The following is a 20,290-nucleotide window of genomic DNA, read 5'->3' as shown; positions in this document are numbered from 1 at the left end:
AGCCTTTTCTCCGAGGTCTCTACAGTTTGTAGTCCCCCACCTTTCAAATAAAAGGCAAATTTGTACACTTAAATGTCTAATATCCACAGCGCATCGACTGTCTTCTTCTACCGGCGATTCGGCGCTCTCTGCTTTGTTTAGCCTACTCACTGCTGCCGCCCATGTTGGGGATGATGCATTACATTACATTACATTACATTATTTACTTGTTTTATTTACTTGTTTTACATTTTAACATTTGCCATAGTTAATAATTCAGCGTAAATGTTCTCCCGCTAATCAGATACCTCAACGCGAGTCTCTCAACACCATTTAAGATGTAATGCAGGTCTAGGCTCCCCAGAACTCCTGCCCTTTTCTTTATAAAATAATATTCTCTATTCTCTATTCAATAATCTAATTCTGTCAAAATGTTCCAATATACATTTAGGTTGCAAAATTAGGACTTTATTCGTAGGCATATTTTTGTCATTATTTTTATTAGGCCTACACTGCAAATCTTTAGTGTTAATATTAACTGTCAATTAGAAATTACACACAAAACAGACATGCAGGATTGCTCCTCATTATTACAATTCTGTAACTGTATGACTTCAAAATTCATTTTTAAACCTAAGTAATTTACAAATGTTCTGACCCACTGTGACAAATGTACATTTCCAATAAAGTCCGGGTGGGACTGTAATGTAACAGCATTGTCACGTTATTTAATCACATCGTAGTTACGGATTTCAGCAGCAGTGAGGGCAGCCCGGCTCACACGCTTGCGTTTGATGCGTCAACTTTGACGGATGCCATTCACTTTGGCTGCAGCCGAATGGCATTCTGGTTCCGTTGTTGTCCCGGTGCGTTGCGTTGCCTGCGTTGCTAGCGTCGAAAGTTAAAACATTTTCAACTTTCAGATGCGTTGCCGGAGCTGCCGACCAATCAGATGTCTTGACGGAGAAAGACGTCATCGCAAGGCGGGATTTCACATTTTTCGATACCAAGATGGAGGACAATCGCTGTTTGAATTGTTTGTTTTCAGGATAGGATGTACCCAATACCTGCGGGCACCACGTTCACGTTGCCTCAACCACAATGCATAAACGATCGCCACACGTTCGACCAGATTAGCATCCATGACGGCACTAAACGAAAAGCCGGGTGGGTTTTCAAAATAGTTCGCGCTAGCAGGTTCGGAGAATATACTCGGCTGTTGCGAGCGCAGTTTTGGACAATGTGATTGGTTGTTGTTGCGTGCGGCAGAAACGCCTTCCGCCATCCGTCAATGTTGACGCATCAAACGCAAGCGTGTGAGCCCGGGGGACACGCTTGCGTTTCATGCGTCAACTTTGACGGATGCCATTCACTTTCAATGGCCGCAGCCGAATGGCATTCTGGTTCCGTTGTTGTCCCGGTGCGTTGCGTTGCCTGCGTTGCTAGCGTCGAAAGTTAAAGAATTTCAACTTTCAGATGCGTTGCCGGAGCTGCCGACCAATCAGATGTCTTGACGGAGAAAGACGTCATCGCAAGGCGGGATTTTCACATTTTTCGATACCAAGATGGAGGACAATCGCTGTTTGAATTGTTTGTTTTCAGGATAGGATGTACCCAATACCTGCGGGCACCACGTTCACGTTGACTCAACCACAATGCATAAACGATCGCCACACGTTCGACCAGATTAGCATCCATGACAGCACTAAACGAAAAGCCGGGTGGGTTTTCAAAATATTTCGCGCTAGCAGGTTCGGAGAATATACTCGGCTGTTGCGAGCGCAGTTTTGGACAATGTGATTGGTTGTTGTTGCGTGCGGCAGAAACGCCTTCCGCCATCCGTCAATGTTGACGCATCAAACGCAAGCGTGTGAGCCGGGCGTCCCTAGGGGGACTCACACGCTTGCGTTTGATGCGTCAACTTTGACGGATGCCATTCACTTTCAATGGCCGCAGCCGAATGGCATTCTGGTTCCGTTGTTGTCCCGGTGCGTTGCGTTGCCTGCGTTGCTAGCGTCGAAAGTTAAAACATTTTCAACTTTCAGATGCGTTGCCGGAGCTGCCGACCAATCAGATGTCTTGACGGAGAAAGACGTCATCGCAAGGCGGGATTTCACATTTTTCGATACCAAGATGGAGGACAATCGCTGTTTGAATTGTTTGTTTTCAGGATAGGATGTACCCAATACCTGCGGGCACCACGTTCACGTTGCCTCAACCACAATGCATAAACGATCGCCACACGTTCGACCAGATTAGCATCCATGACAGCACTAAACGAAAAGCCGGGTGGGTTTTCAAAATAGTTCGCGCTAGCAGGTTCGGAGAATATACTCGGCTGTTGCGAGCGCAGTTTTGGACAATGTGATTGGTTGTTGTTGCGTGCGGCAGACACGCCTTCCGCCATCCGTCAAAGTTGACGCATCAAACGCAAGCGTATTCTGCGACTGTGTCCGCTGTTGGTGCCGTCGCCAATGTGTCCCGTCGGCTTTACGTACTGTGTTAGTAGGGTACTAGCATAGAGCCTACGTTCACAGCCGCGTCAGTGTAGCGTATGAATAGAGTATGAATCAGGCCTATGTCAGAGCCCAGACGCTCGTGCCAAGATGAGCTGTCTCTCTGGGGCCAAGGCTGTTGCATGGTTTCACATTACAAAACACATTGCACTTACAGCAGTGGGAAAATAATCAGTTACTGTATGTGTTATGTGTTACTAGGTATGACCTCTTAAGGGAATTTTGGGGGAATCACCTTTCACCCTAACTGTAAACTCAGGACATGGACTTTAGACTGTCACCCCCAATCACCAACCCTGCTCCGAACACAACTGAAGTTATTCCAAACCAAAAATCCCAGCCCCACCCCAGACAGACACACACACACACAAACACACACACACAAACATCCACACACAAACACATGGTGCCTCGGCCTGATCCTAGCCTTGCTTCACCAGTCTCTCCTCGGGGAGAAGAGCCTGGTGTCTATTTACTTCACTGCCTTAAGCCCGCTCCCTCATCCGGCTCAAGCCTGTAGAGCCCGCCTCCAACATCAGCTTGCTTTATTTTTCCTTAACCGGTAGTTCTCTTCGCATCTTCTTTTACAATTTTCGTCGGTGTTATGCCTGGTGATGCCATCGCGAATGTTATCTACTCGAAACTTCACCATGTGCAGCCTACAGTAAAAACATTACAACAACTGTTCTTCTTCCGGTCCAGACCAGATGATTATGCGATGCGTCATGGCGCCTCCGCTATAGACCGGCGAAACAACTGCGAACGAGACAGGCCCCAGACTAGCCTGATCCTCATTATCAACCTCTAACACTATCCCCACAAACATGCAGACCATTACCTTGTAGCCTACATACTTACTTCCTACCCATTCATATAATGATAATGACACAATACAACCTTTGAGCACATACACGCATTTCAAACATTCACTTTGATTGACATTCACTTTGATTTCAAAACGATCAATTTAATCAGTTGATGGTCCCCAAATTTAAGTCTAGAAAGGTTTAAATTAATGTTTTGATGCCATCAGAGGTTTTTCCCCTCGTGATCAACTGCACATAATGTAGATTATCTGACTACAAAATAATCAAGCTCAAATATGAATCTATGTACTGAATGTGCTGATACGTATCACCAAGGCATTTACAGAACCCATTTGACCCTCTTTCTGATTTCCAAGATTCAGATTCAAACAGCTTTATTGTCAATTTCTTTGTTGTGTAAAAGAGCTTTATTCCTTGGCCTCTTCCTCTTAGTTGAAGTGGGACAGGAAGTAGGCCAGGTCGTAGTGCGGGGGGCAGTGCAGCCCCAGGCCCTGGCACAGAGCCAGCAGGCGGCGGCGCGCGTTGGCGGCACTGCGGTCATCCCTCACCCCGACGTTACAGAACGGCACCTCGTACTCCCCGGAGATCAGCTCCACCGCAAACTCGTTGAGGCACAGCACCCCCTGCTGGTGGAGCCGTCGCAGGCGCTCCGGGCCGGCCGTGGACCGCAGGGCCTGGAGGTGCTGCGACACCACGCACATCACCCCGGCAAAGTGGCCCCGGGCCGGCAGCCCCGTGGCCGACGGCAGCCGGGGCCGCAGGCCGCACGCCACGGCGAAGGCGGCGAGGAGGATGTCGACGCCGTACAGCCGGCGTATCCAGTCGCGCAGGTAGAAGCCCCCCATGCGGGCGTTGATCTCGATGAGGCGGGGCCCGAGCTCGGTCATCTTCAGCTCCACGTTGTAGACTCCGTCGCGCAGGCCGCAGCCCAGGCAGGCGTGGTGCGCGGCGCGGACCAGCTGGGCCAACCGGTCCGGCGCCAGCCCCGAGGGCATCTGGGCGGCCGTCTCGGTGAAGGCGGGGGCGCGCGTGGGGCCGTTGTCCGACACGAAGGCCCCCTCCAGCCGCCCGTCGAACAGCAGGATGTCGACGTCGTGCTCCGTGCCCCCGACGTACTCCATTAGAGTCATGGCGTTGCCCCAGCACCGCCCGATGCCGGGGTAGTACGTGTCCTCCCTCAGGTCCCTGGAGATGCGCTCCAAGTGAGCCAGGCCCTCGGCCAGAGAGCCCACCTTCCTCACGCCCACGGCCCCGGCGCCGTATTCCAGCTTCATCACCGCCGGGAAGTGGACTGCCGCCGTGCCCAGCCGGGCGGGTCCTCCTAGGACCGCCTTCTCCAGGTCCAGGGCGCTCTCCACATGAGCGCAGGGCACGGCGTAGGCGCAGGGGGGCGGAGAGAGCAGGGGAGGGGACGGGCTGAGAGGGCTGGCGGACCGAGAGGAGGGGGAGGGAGAGGGGGAGAGAGGGTCAGGCTTGTCACGGAAGAGGTCTGTCTCCAGCTCGTCTGGGACTGGGCGGACCCCCGCTGACCTCTGGAGCCCCAAGAGGTGCTGGTGCGTGCGGCTCTTCTCCTTGGCGATGCGCACGGCCTCGGGAGGCGGGCCTCTGAGCCCCAGCCTATCACAGATGAGCGCTGTCAAGACCACGCAGTTGTCCCAGAAGCACACGCAGCCGTCGGGGCGGAGACCGGAGGAGGTCAGCCAGTCGCAGATGCGGATGCAGTTCTGGTCGCCACTGCGATGGTTGAGGAGGTCCGGGAGGGCGAGGAAGTGATCGACCAATGATGAGGCAAAGTGGGTGGGATCGCTGTGGACGAACAGGATCTGATTGGTGGAGAGAGTGTCGGTTAGCTCGTTATAACACACTCATATGGCGTCAGAGGTTTCTCATCAACGTGTCATTTTGATTGCACAACACAAACAAATGTAAACAACGCTTGTCCGGTATTCTACCAACGCGCACGCATCCGCCGATTCTACTGCACATCGACAGTCAGTCACCTTGAGTTTGTAGCGTTTGGCCTCGTCCCAGATGAACCACTTATTGTGTCCTCCGGCCCCCACCACCAGCACCGTCCTCCCCTGGACCAGGTACGCCTGGGAGCGGATGAAGGGGGAGAGGAGGAGAGAGCCCCAACATCCCTCCGCCTCCATCCCTCGCTCAGGGAAAGAGGAGTGGAGACAGAGAAAGGGGTGCAGGCCCAGGACTACAGGCTTGATGAAGGAGCCGTCGAGGGTGAAGAGGAAGTCCACTCCTGTACCAGAAAAAGACACACTGAGGAAACTTTTAACTGTACTGTAACATAATCTTTGTCTGTTTGTACGTTGAACATTCACGCACGCGCACACACACACTCACACACACACAAACAAACACCCTACCCATCATGTCGGTCTGAGCACCAGCCCCACCACGGCAGTCCGGGGACATGTTTGACTCCGTCTCCATGACGACACGGAGGCAGGCCAGAGCTGTGTCGGTTGCCAGGCGACGGAGGGACACGGCCAGGGTGGGGTCAGTGAAGCCGCACTCTGACAGGGTGGTCTCCAAGGACTGGCTGAGGGTGTGACCGCGAGAGACGGGGGCGTCAGAGGCGCCCAACCTGCACTCCAACTGATGGAGAGAGAGAGAGAGAGAGAGAGACGGAGAGTCAGAGAGACTCGTCCTCTTGCAGAGTCTGTGCTGTCCTAAACTTCCTCGTCGTGTCTGTCCTCCTCTCCTACTTCTTCATCTCACTCCTCCTCCCACCTCCCCTCCTCCTCTCCTACGCCTCTTCCTTTTCCTCCCCCTCACCTTGTAGAGGAGAGGTATGTCCTGAGGAGAGCGAGTGGTGATGGCACACAGTCTGAAGGCCAGGTCAGGGACCAGGGGTCTGCAGTCTGACACAGAGACAACAACAACCTCACCATGACCACTCCACACGACTAGCAAACGGATGACCTATAGCACTGAATTTAATGTTTCATCTGCAAGAAAAAAAAGTTACCACTGCCCTCCCCTTGAACATTAAGAAATGATAACCATTCAGAACCCCCCCCCCCCCACCCCATAGACTTGACTCTTGGTCCCTCACCAATGTACTGCTCCCAGGTTTGGTCCTCTACTCTAGCCCCAGGCTTCAGTGAAGGACAGTAGGCCTCCAGCAGCACAGCCTCTCCAGGAAGCAGCAGGAGCAGCAGCCGGCCTACCCTGGCCCACACCTCTTCCTTGCAGTTCCTGGGCAGGAAGACAGGGGGCTCCATCGCGCCGGCTGTCTCGCACGCAAACCTCCCACCGCTGCACCTGAGGACCACCTTCAAAATACCAAGAGGTCAGATGAAACCGTTCGTGGATTGATATCGTTAGCTTAGCAAATCTCAACAACAACTGTGTACAACTAGCTCGGGAAGTAGAGCTGCCGGCTGGGGATCGCAAGGTCCCCGGTTCATTCCCAGTGTCCTTCAGCAAAACACTGAACCCCAAAATCGCTCACGTGCGGCACGGTAGCGCAGTACCTAGTACAGTCGCCTCACAGCAAGGTCTCCGGGCCTTTCTATGCGGAGTTTGCATGTTCTCCCTGTTTTCACAAGGGTTTCCTCCCAAAGAACTCAATATGATACTCAATACTAAACATGCAGAAGAACAGATGCTCTTCAATCCTGTCCCTGACCAGGACCTGGACTGAGCACTTGGCCTTGGTCACCAGGCGCCATGAACGATAGCTGCCTGCTGGCCCTGAAGGAGGACAGCTTGGATGGGTGAAATGCAGGGAACAATTTCCACCGGCTGCCACAGATGAATGTGTGTTGTGTGGGGTTGTCGCCGCTCAAGGTTGTGAATTATGAATTATATTGAGAAGCATGTCTGAGATATGCTATTAGGTGACATCCAGGAACTGAGCATTTAAGGAATGGTTGAACATGTTCCTGCTTCATCATGTTCTTGTTCCATAATGAGATAATCTTGCAGTCCTACCTAGTTGGTGGCTATGTCAATGTCAGTGTCATTCTATTTATATAGCACCATTCATACAAATCAATGTAGCACATAGTGCTGTCCATAAAAAGAGATAGGCTAGGCTAACACCTGGGCTGATTAAGACACTGAGAAGTATGACGGTGGAACAGTATGTACCCTGTCTGACTGCCTTGTGGTCTCGGACTCCAGGAAGGACTCCACCTTGTTCCTCAGGGAGTTTAGCTCCTCCTCCTCCAGCCCCGTCCCCAGGTGTACCACCTCCACCCCTCCCACTCTGCCCTCCTCCATGGCTATCTGCCCCGGGGGCATCAGAAGGGCCATGGTAGGTGGGCAGTAGATCTTAGACTTCTGCAGTAGAATCCTAGTGACCAGGACATCCCTCCAGAACCGCCCAAGGGTTCCGGAACTTCCGGCCGGGCAGTCGGTCTCCCTGGTCAGTTCCTCCTCCGCCCACGGGTCACATGACAGGAAGTAGGTGACCCTGCGCGGAGGGTAGAAGGTGGAGAGGAAGGTGCGTCCCCCGAGGTCAAAGGTGACGGCCTTGTGGACCAGGAGGGAGGAGGCGGAGCGAGAGAGCCAGGAGGGAGACAGGCACAGCAGGGCGTCTCCTAGAGAGAGCAATAGGGAGAGAGAGGTGGAGGGGGAGAAATAGAGAGGAAAAGGGAAAGAGGAAGAGAGAGGAAGTAGAAAAGGAGGGAGAGAAAGAAGAAAATGGAAGAAGAGGAGAGAGGTCTTTATATCGCAAAAAGCACAGCTTTTCACGAAAAAAAGACAAATATATTTGTGATGTGGGCGATATGTACAGAGTTTGGAAATATATTAATATATATATTTCATTAAAAGTCACTGGAGAGGGAAGCACTGATAGAGGACGGTAGTTTTGCCTGCAGCTAATTTTCACAATGTTTGAAACTGTTATTGGTGACAGCAGAGGGTAAAGGGGAGGATGAATATGTATAAATAGAGGTGGCGTCAGTAGCGTTAGCACTTAAACGTCAACCTGCAACGTCAGCATACTGTTGCTGTAGCATTTCTCTAATGTGGGTTAATTACATTAACAGTAGTAATAGTATTCATATCATACAGACACTGGATAACACCGTAGAGCCTAACTTATACCTTATGGTTTCAGGTCAAAAGTAACTACAGGTATCATTGTTCTGGCGGGTACATCAAATCAAATCAAAATGTATTTATAGAGCATGTTTAAAACAATAGCAACGACGGTGCATGCCAATGTAATTATAGTCTTACCAGATGGATTGAAGGTGTGAGTGATTCATGTCTCCAGGGAACACAGTCTGCTTCTTGCTAGTGTGATGTATATAATGTATTGTTTATGTATTTTAAAGCAGTACAGCCATTTCTATATGGGACATGTGTGTCTATCCGTGTGTGTGTGTCCAATCAGGAGTAGCTGAAACCGTTCCACACTAGCAGAGGGCAGTAGAGATTGCTCATAAACCTGTGCCGCTTACTTCACCACCTGGGTGTGGTTTTTAGAGTAAGTAGTTTGTGTTTCCATACCTGGACTCCTGTGTCCAGCCTCCAGCAGTAGAGAGAGGAAGGGCAGAGGGGAACCCAGGACACAGACGCACAGCTCAGAGTGACTCACGCCTGAGAGAGAGAGAGAGAAAGAAAGGATGGAACAATATTTATTTATTTATTTTTAATTTTTATTTTAGCCTTTATTTAAACTCGAAAGACCATTGAGGCGAACCTCATTTACAATAACGTCGAGCATCAAACAATAAGCGAGTTAACAATAAAAAAAAAATAAGTATACAAGATATATTAAACAGATAAAAGAAGGGGCAAAAGCAGCTCAATAAAAGCAGGTGCAGACGGAGGAAAGATGAGTGAGAAGGTTTTAAAAATTCCCTATGGGCTTTATAAAAAAAATATCCCCAGTATAGAAAATATATACATTAGGATCGAGAGAGAGAGATGATCATGTGTTCACATTCAAAAGTGCAGCAAGTGTGAAGTTGTGTCGACAGCAGCCTCTAGCTGAGGGCTCTCTGCATGAGTTCTGCAACGCCACACGATGCTGTGCAGCGTTTCACCCTACTGACCGTGTGGCAGGTCCAGTGTACCAGGCAGGTCGACCTCCTTCAAGGCCTTCTGCAGGGTGTCGTAGAGCGCCCCCTCTGGGCCGGAGGACCATGCTGCTCTGGGACCCTCGGTGCCCGCGCAGCCCCGGAGGGAGGAGGGGAGACGGGGTCGGGGGCCCACCGCGCCGGGGAGAGAGCTGAGAGAAAGCTGCAGGGGAGGGGGGGGGAGGGGGGAGTTGGCCGGGTAAATGTTCCCTGCACTGGCTCACGGTAGTGGCTCGCATCCAGTTTAAAACTCTGGCGCTAGCCTACAGGGCAATGAAAGGAACAGCCCCCTTTTACCTCCAGGCTATGGTCAAATCAATCAATCAATCAATAAATCAATTAATCAAAGCTTTATTTGTTTAGCGCATTTCATACCCAGAGGCAACACAATGCGCTTAACAGAGAACAAGGGAGGTGGGCATACGACCCACCCCTACATATTCCAGAGGGAAGCAAAAAAACTGTATCACCCGGGGGCCAGATAAGTGAGCTGTAAAAATTCTTCCCTGACCCCTCTCAACAAGGCGATCGAGCAAGCTCCTGGAGTATGTTTGTCTACCGGCTAAGAACATTTATAAAGCAATAAATTACAAACTAATGGTCAATAAATGGTCAAACTCTATACCCCCTCCTGACCAGTACGCTCTGCTACCTCGGGGCGACTGGTTGCTCCGTCACTCCGAGGCCCCTGCGGTCGATCGACACGGTCACGGCTCTTCTCTGTCCTGGCCCCGCAGTGGTGGAACGAACTACCCATTGACATCAGGACAGCAGAATCTCTGCTCATTTTTCGCCGCAGGCTCAAAACTCATCTCTTCAAGAAGTACTACCATGATCCTCCCTCTTAAGCACCTAGTGCTCCTTGCTCTGAATTCATCTGTCTCCCCCTGCTACTGTTTCAAGAATGCGCGCACATACTTGTGCTGACGAAGGCTGTAAAAGGGTCTATAATGAACAAATATGACCCACGCTCATTTATTTATGGGCGGTGGCTCTACCACATAAATTCAATAACTGACATAGAACCACCAGGTAACTGCATTTTTACATAGCTTCTATAACATCCAGTGACAAAATACTGTACACACCAAGGATTGAACTTGCAACCTTCAGGGTGTTAGTCAGATGCACTATCCACTCGGCCACCGCTGACCTGGACAATCTGTGGAGTCTTTATTTTGATGTTCTGGGACCTCTGCCTCTTGTGGTAGCAACATAGAACTGCAGGTCAACAACCCGACGGACAAATTGGCATTCGCTTTTCATAGAACTGCAGGTCAACAACCCGACGGAGGCATGGACAAATCGGCATTCGCTTTTCTTGGTGCGACGGCTTACACCTCGCACAAAAAGCCTGGCCCCGTTTTTTAGGTAATGTCGTCATGACATGTCATCTCCATTGTCAGCTACACTGTGAAGCACACAGAAGGACATGAGATAAAGTTATGGTGCGTTCTTTTATCATTGGGAACTGTGTGAACGCGAGTGTTGTGTGATGCCAGGAACTGAGAAAATCCCAGCTCCCAATGATAAACGCACCATTAGATTAGAAAGTTGGGAGATCTGCTGATTTTGAGCTAACTTGGCTATGGCTACTTTAGTGAACATTAATAGACTAGCAAGTGTTTAAGCAATGTGTGCTCCAGATCAGTGCTAGCTAGCAAATTGAGCAGCTCTAACGTTACCTATGCTATCATTTTAAAAAGCTGCTTTTTGAAAGAAAAGTAGCCTTTGTTAAAGAACATGGTAGTTATCTTGGGTTAATGTGCGTGCCGCCATTCAATTAACACAGTTCACAGACAACAGTTAAGTACCGAATGGATGCTCTTTCGTTCCCTGTTCCCTTACAAGAAGCTCTGTGCCAGTGTGCAGTGGAGCGTGCCGCGCGCTGGATCTGTGTCTGTGAGCAGGTTGGAACAAACCAACTACAGGGGGGGGGGGGTCTCATCTCACACACTTGTTTTCCTACAGAAATTATTTGAAAATAAATAGGAAATATGAAACAGACACTGGAGCACAGCTTGCTGTGTTTCAGTAGTGTGAAGACAATTCACTGTAATGATCGGAAGTGGCAGAAGATGTGTGTGTTATGGGTGGTTGGGTGTTTACACTGATAATTTGAAGCGATACGAACAAGCCCCCCAGGATTCGAAATCTAAAGTGAAACCCATGGATGTATTATATAAACTGGATACAGCCACTCCATTCACTGGCCGCTATCAACAATGAAGCCCTATTGAACCGCGCCATCTTGGCAAAATTTGTAGTCATTTGACTATTTCCGGTTACTTTTGACTTGCGCAGTTGTGCTTTTCTGGCCTTCCGGTTACTTTTGACTTGCGCAGTTGAGCTTCTCTGGCCGACGCGCGTCCACGAAAAAGTTCACATTTTTTAATGAAAATGACCACAAGACAACCTCCTGTGCATAGTTGAAATGGTAGTGGGATACGGTGATAAACTGGAGTGATCATTTGACAGCAATTATTAGCCTTTTCCAGGAATGGACAGAAATGGGATATTTTTAGAATAACAGGAATTTATTCACATACAATGTAAAGGAGTTGATGTGTAGCATGAAGATGAAACGATACACTGAGTTTGGGTGTTTTCAGTCAACGTTGGCGTTGACCGCTTCCAGCTATCGAATGGCCGACTGGTGTAAGATGGATAGCCTAACGTTAGAGAGATAAATGTAGGCTATGGTTATGTTAATAAAGCTAACAATGATGTTGTAACATGCATGCAGCACTGCCGATCTGATCTGAACGATTGATTCATTATTACCATGGATCGGTATTGGGATTGATCAAGGGCGAGTGTGAAATAGCAGCCACGAACTCAGCGGGTTTTCCGAGATGCGGTAGCCGCGGCCAGAGCTCCTGCTGGCGGGGAGTGAAGCTCTTCAACTCGCCTGTCACTGGCTCCCTGGAGGAATTTAGCCTGGCTGCAATAACGTTATCGCGAACGGAATGAATACCATCTACTAGCAAACAAAACATGTTCAATTATATTTAACTTGTTAAAACTAAGATGCCAGGATCAAAAAATAATTTCTCCAATTGATATATTTGACAAAAACAGGTTAATATGCAAGCCGGTTTTCATTGCTAAATCAAAGCGGGGAGAGCCGGGAACGCGCGTCTACATTTCAGAGAAATGTGAACTTTTTCGTGGACGCGCGTCGGCCAGAGAAGCTCAACTGCGCAAGTCAAAAGTCACCGGAAATAGCCAAGTGACTACAAATCTAGCCAAGATGGCGCGGTTCAATAGGCCTTCACTTTAGATTTCGATTCCTGGGGGCTTGGTGAAACCCTATTGAACCGCGCCATCTTGGCTAAATTTGTAGTCATTTGGCTATTTCCGGTGACTTTTGTACTTGCGCAGTTGTGCTTTTCTGTCCTACGCGCGTCCACGAACAAGTTCACGTTTATGTGAAATGCAATGAAATGAAAACCGGCCTGCATATTTTTGTCAAATATATCTATTGGAGACATTATTTTTTATCCAGGCATCTTAGTTTTAACAGGTTAATTATAGCTGAACATGATTTGTTTGCTAGTAGATGGTATTCATTCCGTCCGCGATAACGTTATTGCAGCCAGGCTAAATTCCTCCAGGGAGCCAGTGACAGACGAGTTGAAAAGCTTCACTCCCCGCCAGCAGGAGCTTTGGCCGCTGCTACCGCATCTCGGATAACCCGCTGAGTTCGTGGCTGCTATTTCATATTCGCCCTTGATCAATCCCAATACCGATCCATGGTAATAATTATACAAAGCATTATACAAGTAATTACAGTACTTTCTAAAATCTAAATGTATGCATTTTATTACATATAAATACATTCGTATAAATATAAGCATATAGGCTAACTTTGTCTCCTCGATTGAACTCACCATGGTGACTGCAGTGACCAAGAGGCGACCTGGAAATGGGAGAGAGAGGGGGGGAGAGAGAGAGGGAGAGAGAGAGAGGCAAAGTATGAGGGTGCGGAAAAGAGAGGGAGGGAAATGAAATGACTTAGAGCAGGGAGAGAGGGGAGGGGCAGAGAATGAGAAAAGCAGGGTAGATTATAGAGAAGCAGGATAGATTATAACTGAAGATCCTGCAGTAAGACTGTAATATTGTTTAGAATGTCCCACAGAGATGTTGTCCTACAAGCTCCATAAATCTAAAGGCCATTATTCATTATAATCTGCTTCATCTATTTTTAACATATAAACCATGTCAACCTGTTGGCTCACATCAAACTACGATTAGTGACTGACACAGACACCAAAACTACCAGCCAAGCCTCCTACTGTACTTAAGCTGCATTGTCAGCAATTGAATAGTGAATAAAGATACTGGCCAGTGTAGTAGAATTTCTTGTTCAATATGGGTTAAGAGGCAAAACAGTTCAACTGAGTTACCAGAGTTTATTTATCGAAGGATAGTTACTGTTGACTTTCGTTGTCTTTTATACTAATTTCCTTATTCAGCTCTGCGTTGTGTTTTGATTTCAATAAAAGACGGCACCCAATGTCTCACAAATAACACACAGTCCAGTGTCCCTTCGTTCTGATGTATCCCAAAAATGAGTCTCTCCAACACGGGATTTGAGCGATAATCAAAAGCTGTTTATTACAGGAGGTTTATAGCATACAAGAGACGATGGCATCTAGTCTAATGTCAGCTTGCCTGCCTGTGGCTGTCTGGCTCCAAATCAAAGCATCTGAGCTCGAGCAAGGTTCTCATGGTTCGGGGGCGTTCCACCCCCCCCTTCCCCGATCAGACTGGTCTGGACTGGTCTGGTCTCTCCTGCGGCTTATGGCTTTGTAGCCGAGATTACCGGCCGGTGGTTCCGCGCCCAGGTCTCTATCTCTAACCACAACAATTACTGTTGTCCACAGAATGTACCAACTATGGAATGTCACCCTTATCTCCGATGGGATGTATGTCTATGCGAAGGGAGACACTTTTCTTACAGAAAACTCCGGCCGACAGACACATCCAGGGGTCAACACCATAATTAGAAACAGCTGATTCCCTACACTGGCTCCCTGTAGCAGCTCGCATCCAGTTTAAAACTCTGGCGCTAGCCTACAGGGCAATGAAAGGAACATCCCCCTCCTACCTCCAGGCCATGGTCAAACCCTACACCCCCTCCCGACCGCTACGCTCTGCTACCTCGGGGCGACTGGTTGCACTTTGCCTTCAGCACTAGATTATGCTCTTAGTCACTTGTTTTAGAAAGAAGATGCACTTGTGAGTTCTGGCAAGTAGTAGTACATTGGCTTTTCCTACGTTAAATGCAATTATTGTTAGTCGCTTTGGATAAAAGCGTCTGCGAAATGACTGTAATGTAATGTAATGTAGCTAACAGGATCAGGTTAAACCAAGACATTTCTCTGAAAAAACATTTTCATCAATCCCCTTTAGATTATACGTGAACAAGCAAAATCATAATGATCAAGAGAAATGTTGACATCCAAAACCTAAACCTGAACAGCCATTATGCAGAAAGAAAAAGAAGCAAACATGGAAACATGCCTAAGCTAAAACAGGTTAATGTCTAAACACTACCATATCATACCTTCCTCTAGCATGATTACAATTCTCAAGCAAAGCAAAAATATTTATCTATCAGATCACTTCATGTATTGCTGTGTGAATTTCTGCTGTGAAAGGAAAATTACTCCAAGTTCGAGGGTCCCCCGACCCAGAGATAAAGAACCCTTTTAACAAAATACACTTCACAATACCCCTGTCTCCGTTTTAATGAGTATATTTCAAGTGCAACCTGAGGAGTTTTATTCACAGTATGACAAATGACCCACACACTTCACATCAGCTTCCCTCTCCCTAACCATTAAGCTGTGAATGGAGGATGTAAAGGTTAGTGTATGTGGGGTGAGGGTTCAAGTGTCCCATCTTGGTCGTCGACGTCTCCACCCGGAGTCGTTTAGTCTTCCCTGTTGAACTCCAGCACACGTGGCCACCGTGTCCCAAGTCAACTCGGAAGGACTTCTCTCCAACTCCACCGGTTGGCACAGAAAAACACAAGAAAACTGCGACAGCATCATGCATTCCACGACTCTGATTGTGAGAGCATGTCTCCTCTCTCTCTCTCTCTCTCAGACCATATAGAGGTTCTTATTTATTATCTTTTTTATAGAAGAGCCCCTGTCGACTCCAGACTTGACCATTTAGAAGGTTCGTTCTAAACTGCCTACAGTTCTAGCACCCATTCTCTCTGTCCCTGTAGCAGCGCTACAGTCATCCGAGCAGTGGGAACAAATTTGAACATTACCGTGTAATTCTCCATATTTGCTTTCTTCACCCCGAGTATGCCCCCACACCTAAGCTGTGTGGATCTTTAGCTCAAGGGCTCTGCTTGAGCAACAACTGCCACGACTGTCCCTGATTTTTGGGGGGGCTACTCCTTTAAGCTACCCTGCCACAATGTTGTTAGTCTGGAGTGTTTGGCTCTACAAGTTAACCAATCTATGAGGGTATGTTTACTTTGAGACAGATCTTAATCTGTGTCAGGTGGCGCAACCATCTTGCATTGACTAGCTTGGCTCCAATTGTGTTTCCCTGCTACCTTAACTTCCGTGTGGGTGATGAGCCAGATCTGATAAGGCCCCTCCCACTTCACATCTAATATCTCTCTTTGAAACTTCTTTATCATCACGTACTGGCCTGGGATTAGAGCATGTCCCCCCTCGGGGATCTCGCTCCATGCTGCCAGCACCTGTTTGTAGGCCCTGGCCACAGCCATGCTCAATTCCTCACAGTAACCACTCAACGCCTCACGAGTGAGATGAACATCTGCTTGCCACAGATGACCACTGGTTGGGCTAAGGCCCGCCTCCCGATTGTGTGTTGCTCAAATGGAGCAAAGCACGAGACTCAAAGCATCGGCCCTCCTGATGACTTTGTGACTCTCTCCTTGATGACACGGTTCATTCTTTCAGTCCGAGTCCACTACTCTGAGGATAGTAAGGACAGTGGTGTGAATCTGTTGCCAGATAAGGGAGCAACCGTTGTGGTGCAACCAATTCCCATGTCCACCCCCCCCCCCCTATCAGTCTCCACCTGCATCACCTTAAGGTCAGTGATAGTATCAATCTGATAAGGGGGTGCGGGTTGGACTGAAGACAAATACACTTGTTTGTTCTCTCTGTCTCGAGCTGCCTGTTTTGCTGCTTGGTCAGCCAGAGTGTTACCTCGACTCTCGGGAGTGTCTCCACGAGGGTGTCCTTTGACCTTTATCACAGTCACCTCTTTTGGCAGGCTGATGGCCTCCATGAGCTCCCTGACCAACTCCCCATTCTTAATGGATGTCCCTAATGCTGACAGGAAACCTCTCTGTTTCCAAAGTTCTCTTAAGTCATGCCATGTGCATACCGACTGACTACATGGATGTTTGCAGTCTTGCCCTTTGAATAGAAAGTGATGGGAGGCCTTTCACGTAGGGGATTACGCAACGCCTGATGACAGATGGTTAGGAAGTTGTGTAAACCCATTGGCGTTCGAGTGGACTGATATTGATCTCCATCAATAGTGAAAGCTGTCCACGGTTGCACCTCTTCTGCAAGAGGGACACTGTGAAAGCCTTGTGTCATGTCGATGACTGAAAACCATGGTGTTCAGGTTTCAGGGCACTGAAAATGGTGGACGGGTCTGCCACTAGGGGCGCTATCTTATCCACATACTCATTGGCCACTCTGTAGTTCACACAGAGGCGCCATTCACCTGAAGGTTTCAACACAGGACACGCTGGGCTGCTGGAGGCCCTGTGAGTTTTCTTCAGGACCCCTCTCCTCAAAGATTTCAAGGAGGGTGGGAGGAGAGTGGATACTGATGAGTACATGTAGGAGGCCTGCCTGTGAAGGTGACCGGTTCCATTTTCAGAAGCCCACAATCATTTTTGTTTTTTGCCCAGATTGGCAACTCTGCTAAGTCAGGTTTGTTAACCTGCCTCAGATTCCATATGACTTTCCCTTGTTGGAAATGAAGGGATGAATTGATTTTTTGTCAACATATCAAGACCCAGTAGGGGTTATCCTACCGGTCCCACCCACACTCAAGGAGGAACTCTATGTTTTGGCGTCCGTTCAAGGTGGTTGTTACATGTAGGCCTTCTGGCTTTTGTAATAGGGCGGCCTAGGACGCAGAGCGGCGGCAACTACTGATAATGGGGAGCCGTGTATGAAGTTGAAAGCTGTTCTCTGTGCCACACGCACTGCCTCTCTTCTCTGTTTACAGTTCTTTCTCCAATGGCCTCTGCTCCCACAAAAATGACAGCGCTCTCGTTTGTCATCCCTAGCTCTGAATAGGATCTGTGGAGCTCTGGCTTTCTCCTCTACTCTCCTGACCTTGGTGGTGATTGCTTTAGTTAAGAGTGTCACCGATCAACGGGCGTCTGGCCTGAGCCATGTTCACGTCATCTACATCGCGTGGATGTTTTACACTAGCCGACCAGCGTTCAAGATTGCCATCTGCACCGGCAGTAACACCACCCCGATCGTAGGGGGCGCAATTTCGAAGCAGCTGGTGGCAGTGCTTTACATTTACAATACCTCCTCTCCTCTATTCTGTAAAGCACAGTGTGCTACATTTGTTTGTATGAACAGTGCTATATAAATAAAGTTGACTTTGACATCCTGATCTCGTGAGCACACGTTTCACCTCAAACCATCTTGCGTGCGTTAGTTTACATCAAAACAGAGATTAGATAAGAGGAAACTTCACTAGATCTCTTCACTAGAAACTTTTACTGCATTTCATCTGGCACCGGAAATAGACCATTTGAGTTCAGTAGCTGAATCAAAACAAATTAGTATTTGTTTCTTCTCATTTATTACGCTTAGAAATATTTACAGTACATGCTTGTTTATTATTAAAATGTAATGTTTAAGATAAGTAAAATCATATACCTTTGTGTGTTATATGTTTATGGAATTACAGTAACATCATTGCTCTCAGTGTATGCCACTCATTTATAATGGATTATGTACAACAATGGTGTATAATTCAGTATGTAAACATCACATTAATTTTTGTCACATATAAATAAAACCCACATTTAATCACAGAGTCAGAGTCATTCAACTAAACAAACTAATATAGGGAATTACATCATCATTATTACTAAATGAATACAAAAGTTAGATGTTCAGATTGGATCGTCATAGCATTCTGGACTCTGTCTTTAGAAAGAAGAAACAAGGAAGAGATGAAGTATGAAAAGGCACTCTGGTCCAGATGTACATTTTCAAATGGAATGAATTTCTGAAATATATAGTGTACTGTATACATGACCTATGACATTAGAATTTAAATCCTGCAAAGCAACCAGCCAGAAATCCCCATACTTTTCAGATGCTGAACACCAGGGGGCGCACGAGGGCTGACAAAGGCATGTGCAGCAGCATCTCTGCCTCAACCTGAAAACAGACACTAAAATGTCAGAGCCCAGGCACTCGTGCCAAGATGAGCTGTCTCTCTGGGGCCAAGGCTGTTGCATGGTCTCACACTACAAAACATATTGCACTTACAGTAGTGGGCAAAGAATCAGTTATTGTATATGTGTTATGTGTGTTGTTAGGTTTGACCTCTTAAGGTAATTTGGGGGGAATCGCCTTTCACCCTGAGTGTAAACTCAAGAAGTGGACTTTAGACTGTCACCCTGTTGAGTAAAATGATTTACTATGTCTTAGGTCAATTTTCAAAATAAATCTAAGTCCAAAAAGAAAACAAATTGAGGCACGCAGAAGTCCAATGCGATGACTTTATTGCTTTTTCAGAAACAAAATAGCAGTAAAGCTGGTGCTTCCCGGGAAAGAGACACACCCTTGTCTTTGTGTTACCCCTTAAATAGTCTGCCACCATCCCCCCTCTTTCTTGACCACATCCCACTTTCCAAACCTCATCCCTACTTTGGCACAAATCCAATGGTGTCTAATATGCCGACTCAGCACCAAATATGTTCCTTTAGTACGCCATTATTTCCGGCAAAGGGGGGGAAAATAGGGAGAAAGTTGGGAACCCTATCGGTACATGGGCAATCGTAGACTGTTTTTGTAGACAAGACTGCAGTGCCAGCATTAATAAATTCAATCTTTTGGCAGATCAGGGAGGAAAAGAGGAGAGAATTGGGAATTTAACAGGAAGAAATTGGGATATCTAAGCGGTCAGGGAGAGCAGACTATTCCAGCAGGCTTAGGCTGCTAGCCTCACCATCTATAAATCTTGACAGATCAGTTTCCTATGGCTACATCTAGTGGTCATATCTGATATTACTATTGAGCAGTTTATTATTGCCACATCTAGTGGTCCCCTCTGATATTACTATTGAGCAGTTTATTATTGCTACATCTTGGTGTTGTGGCTGTCTAAAACAATCATACCATATGATGATTATGATTACAATATTATGAAATTATTAAAATGCAGGGGAGCTAAATCAAATTAAATCACAACAACCCCCGATCACCAACCCTGCTCCGAACTTTTTATTTTTTTTATTTAGCCTTTATTTAACCAGAGTAAAATCACACTGAGATTTGCATCTCTTTTTCAGGTGAGCCCTGGCCAGGAAAGCAGCACACATAGTTCCAAAACAGATAAAACACACAACATAAAAACATCACAACAGCTCAGAACAGCCTAATGTCATCTCCATGCACCATGTACAAGGCCACTTAAAAACATGTACATATCATTGACAGCAGCTCCGAAATCTGAGTTTTAAAACGGTCAATGGATAAGACGTGATCTAGTTTCAGGTCCTTTTGCAACGTGTTTCAAGATGAGAGGGCAGCATATCGAAAAGCCCTTTTACCGAGGTCAGACTTTAAGTGTGGAATGTTGTAGAATATGTGGCTTTGTGATCGTAAGCTGTAGTGACTGTGATTCTGTAATGTGA

At 47.6% G+C, this 20,290-nt stretch overlaps 1 protein-coding gene across 1 annotated transcript; it reads right to left on the bottom strand.

Annotated features, from left to right (window-relative positions):
- Positions 1–3,750: 3,750 nt before the first annotated feature.
- Positions 3,751–16,668, bottom strand: LOC311317537 (carnosine synthase 1-like; the record flags this gene model as incomplete). Its single annotated transcript, XM_084448611.1, has 10 exons — positions 3,751–5,145; positions 5,323–5,576; positions 5,704–5,935; positions 6,116–6,201; positions 6,396–6,615; positions 7,436–7,887; positions 8,807–8,896; positions 9,355–9,541; positions 13,272–13,300; positions 16,587–16,668. The coding sequence occupies 10 exons, from the start codon at positions 16,666–16,668 to the stop codon at positions 3,751–3,753; spliced, it is 3,027 nt and encodes a 1,008-aa protein (XP_084304737.1).
- Positions 16,669–20,290: the final 3,622 nt, after the last annotated feature.

Source organism: Borostomias antarcticus (genome assembly GCF_949987555.1).
Source record: "Borostomias antarcticus genome assembly, chromosome: 14".
In the NCBI taxonomy this organism is placed as follows: Eukaryota; Metazoa; Chordata; class Actinopteri; order Stomiiformes; family Stomiidae; genus Borostomias; species Borostomias antarcticus.
This window is presented reverse-complemented; position numbering and strand designations above follow the sequence as displayed.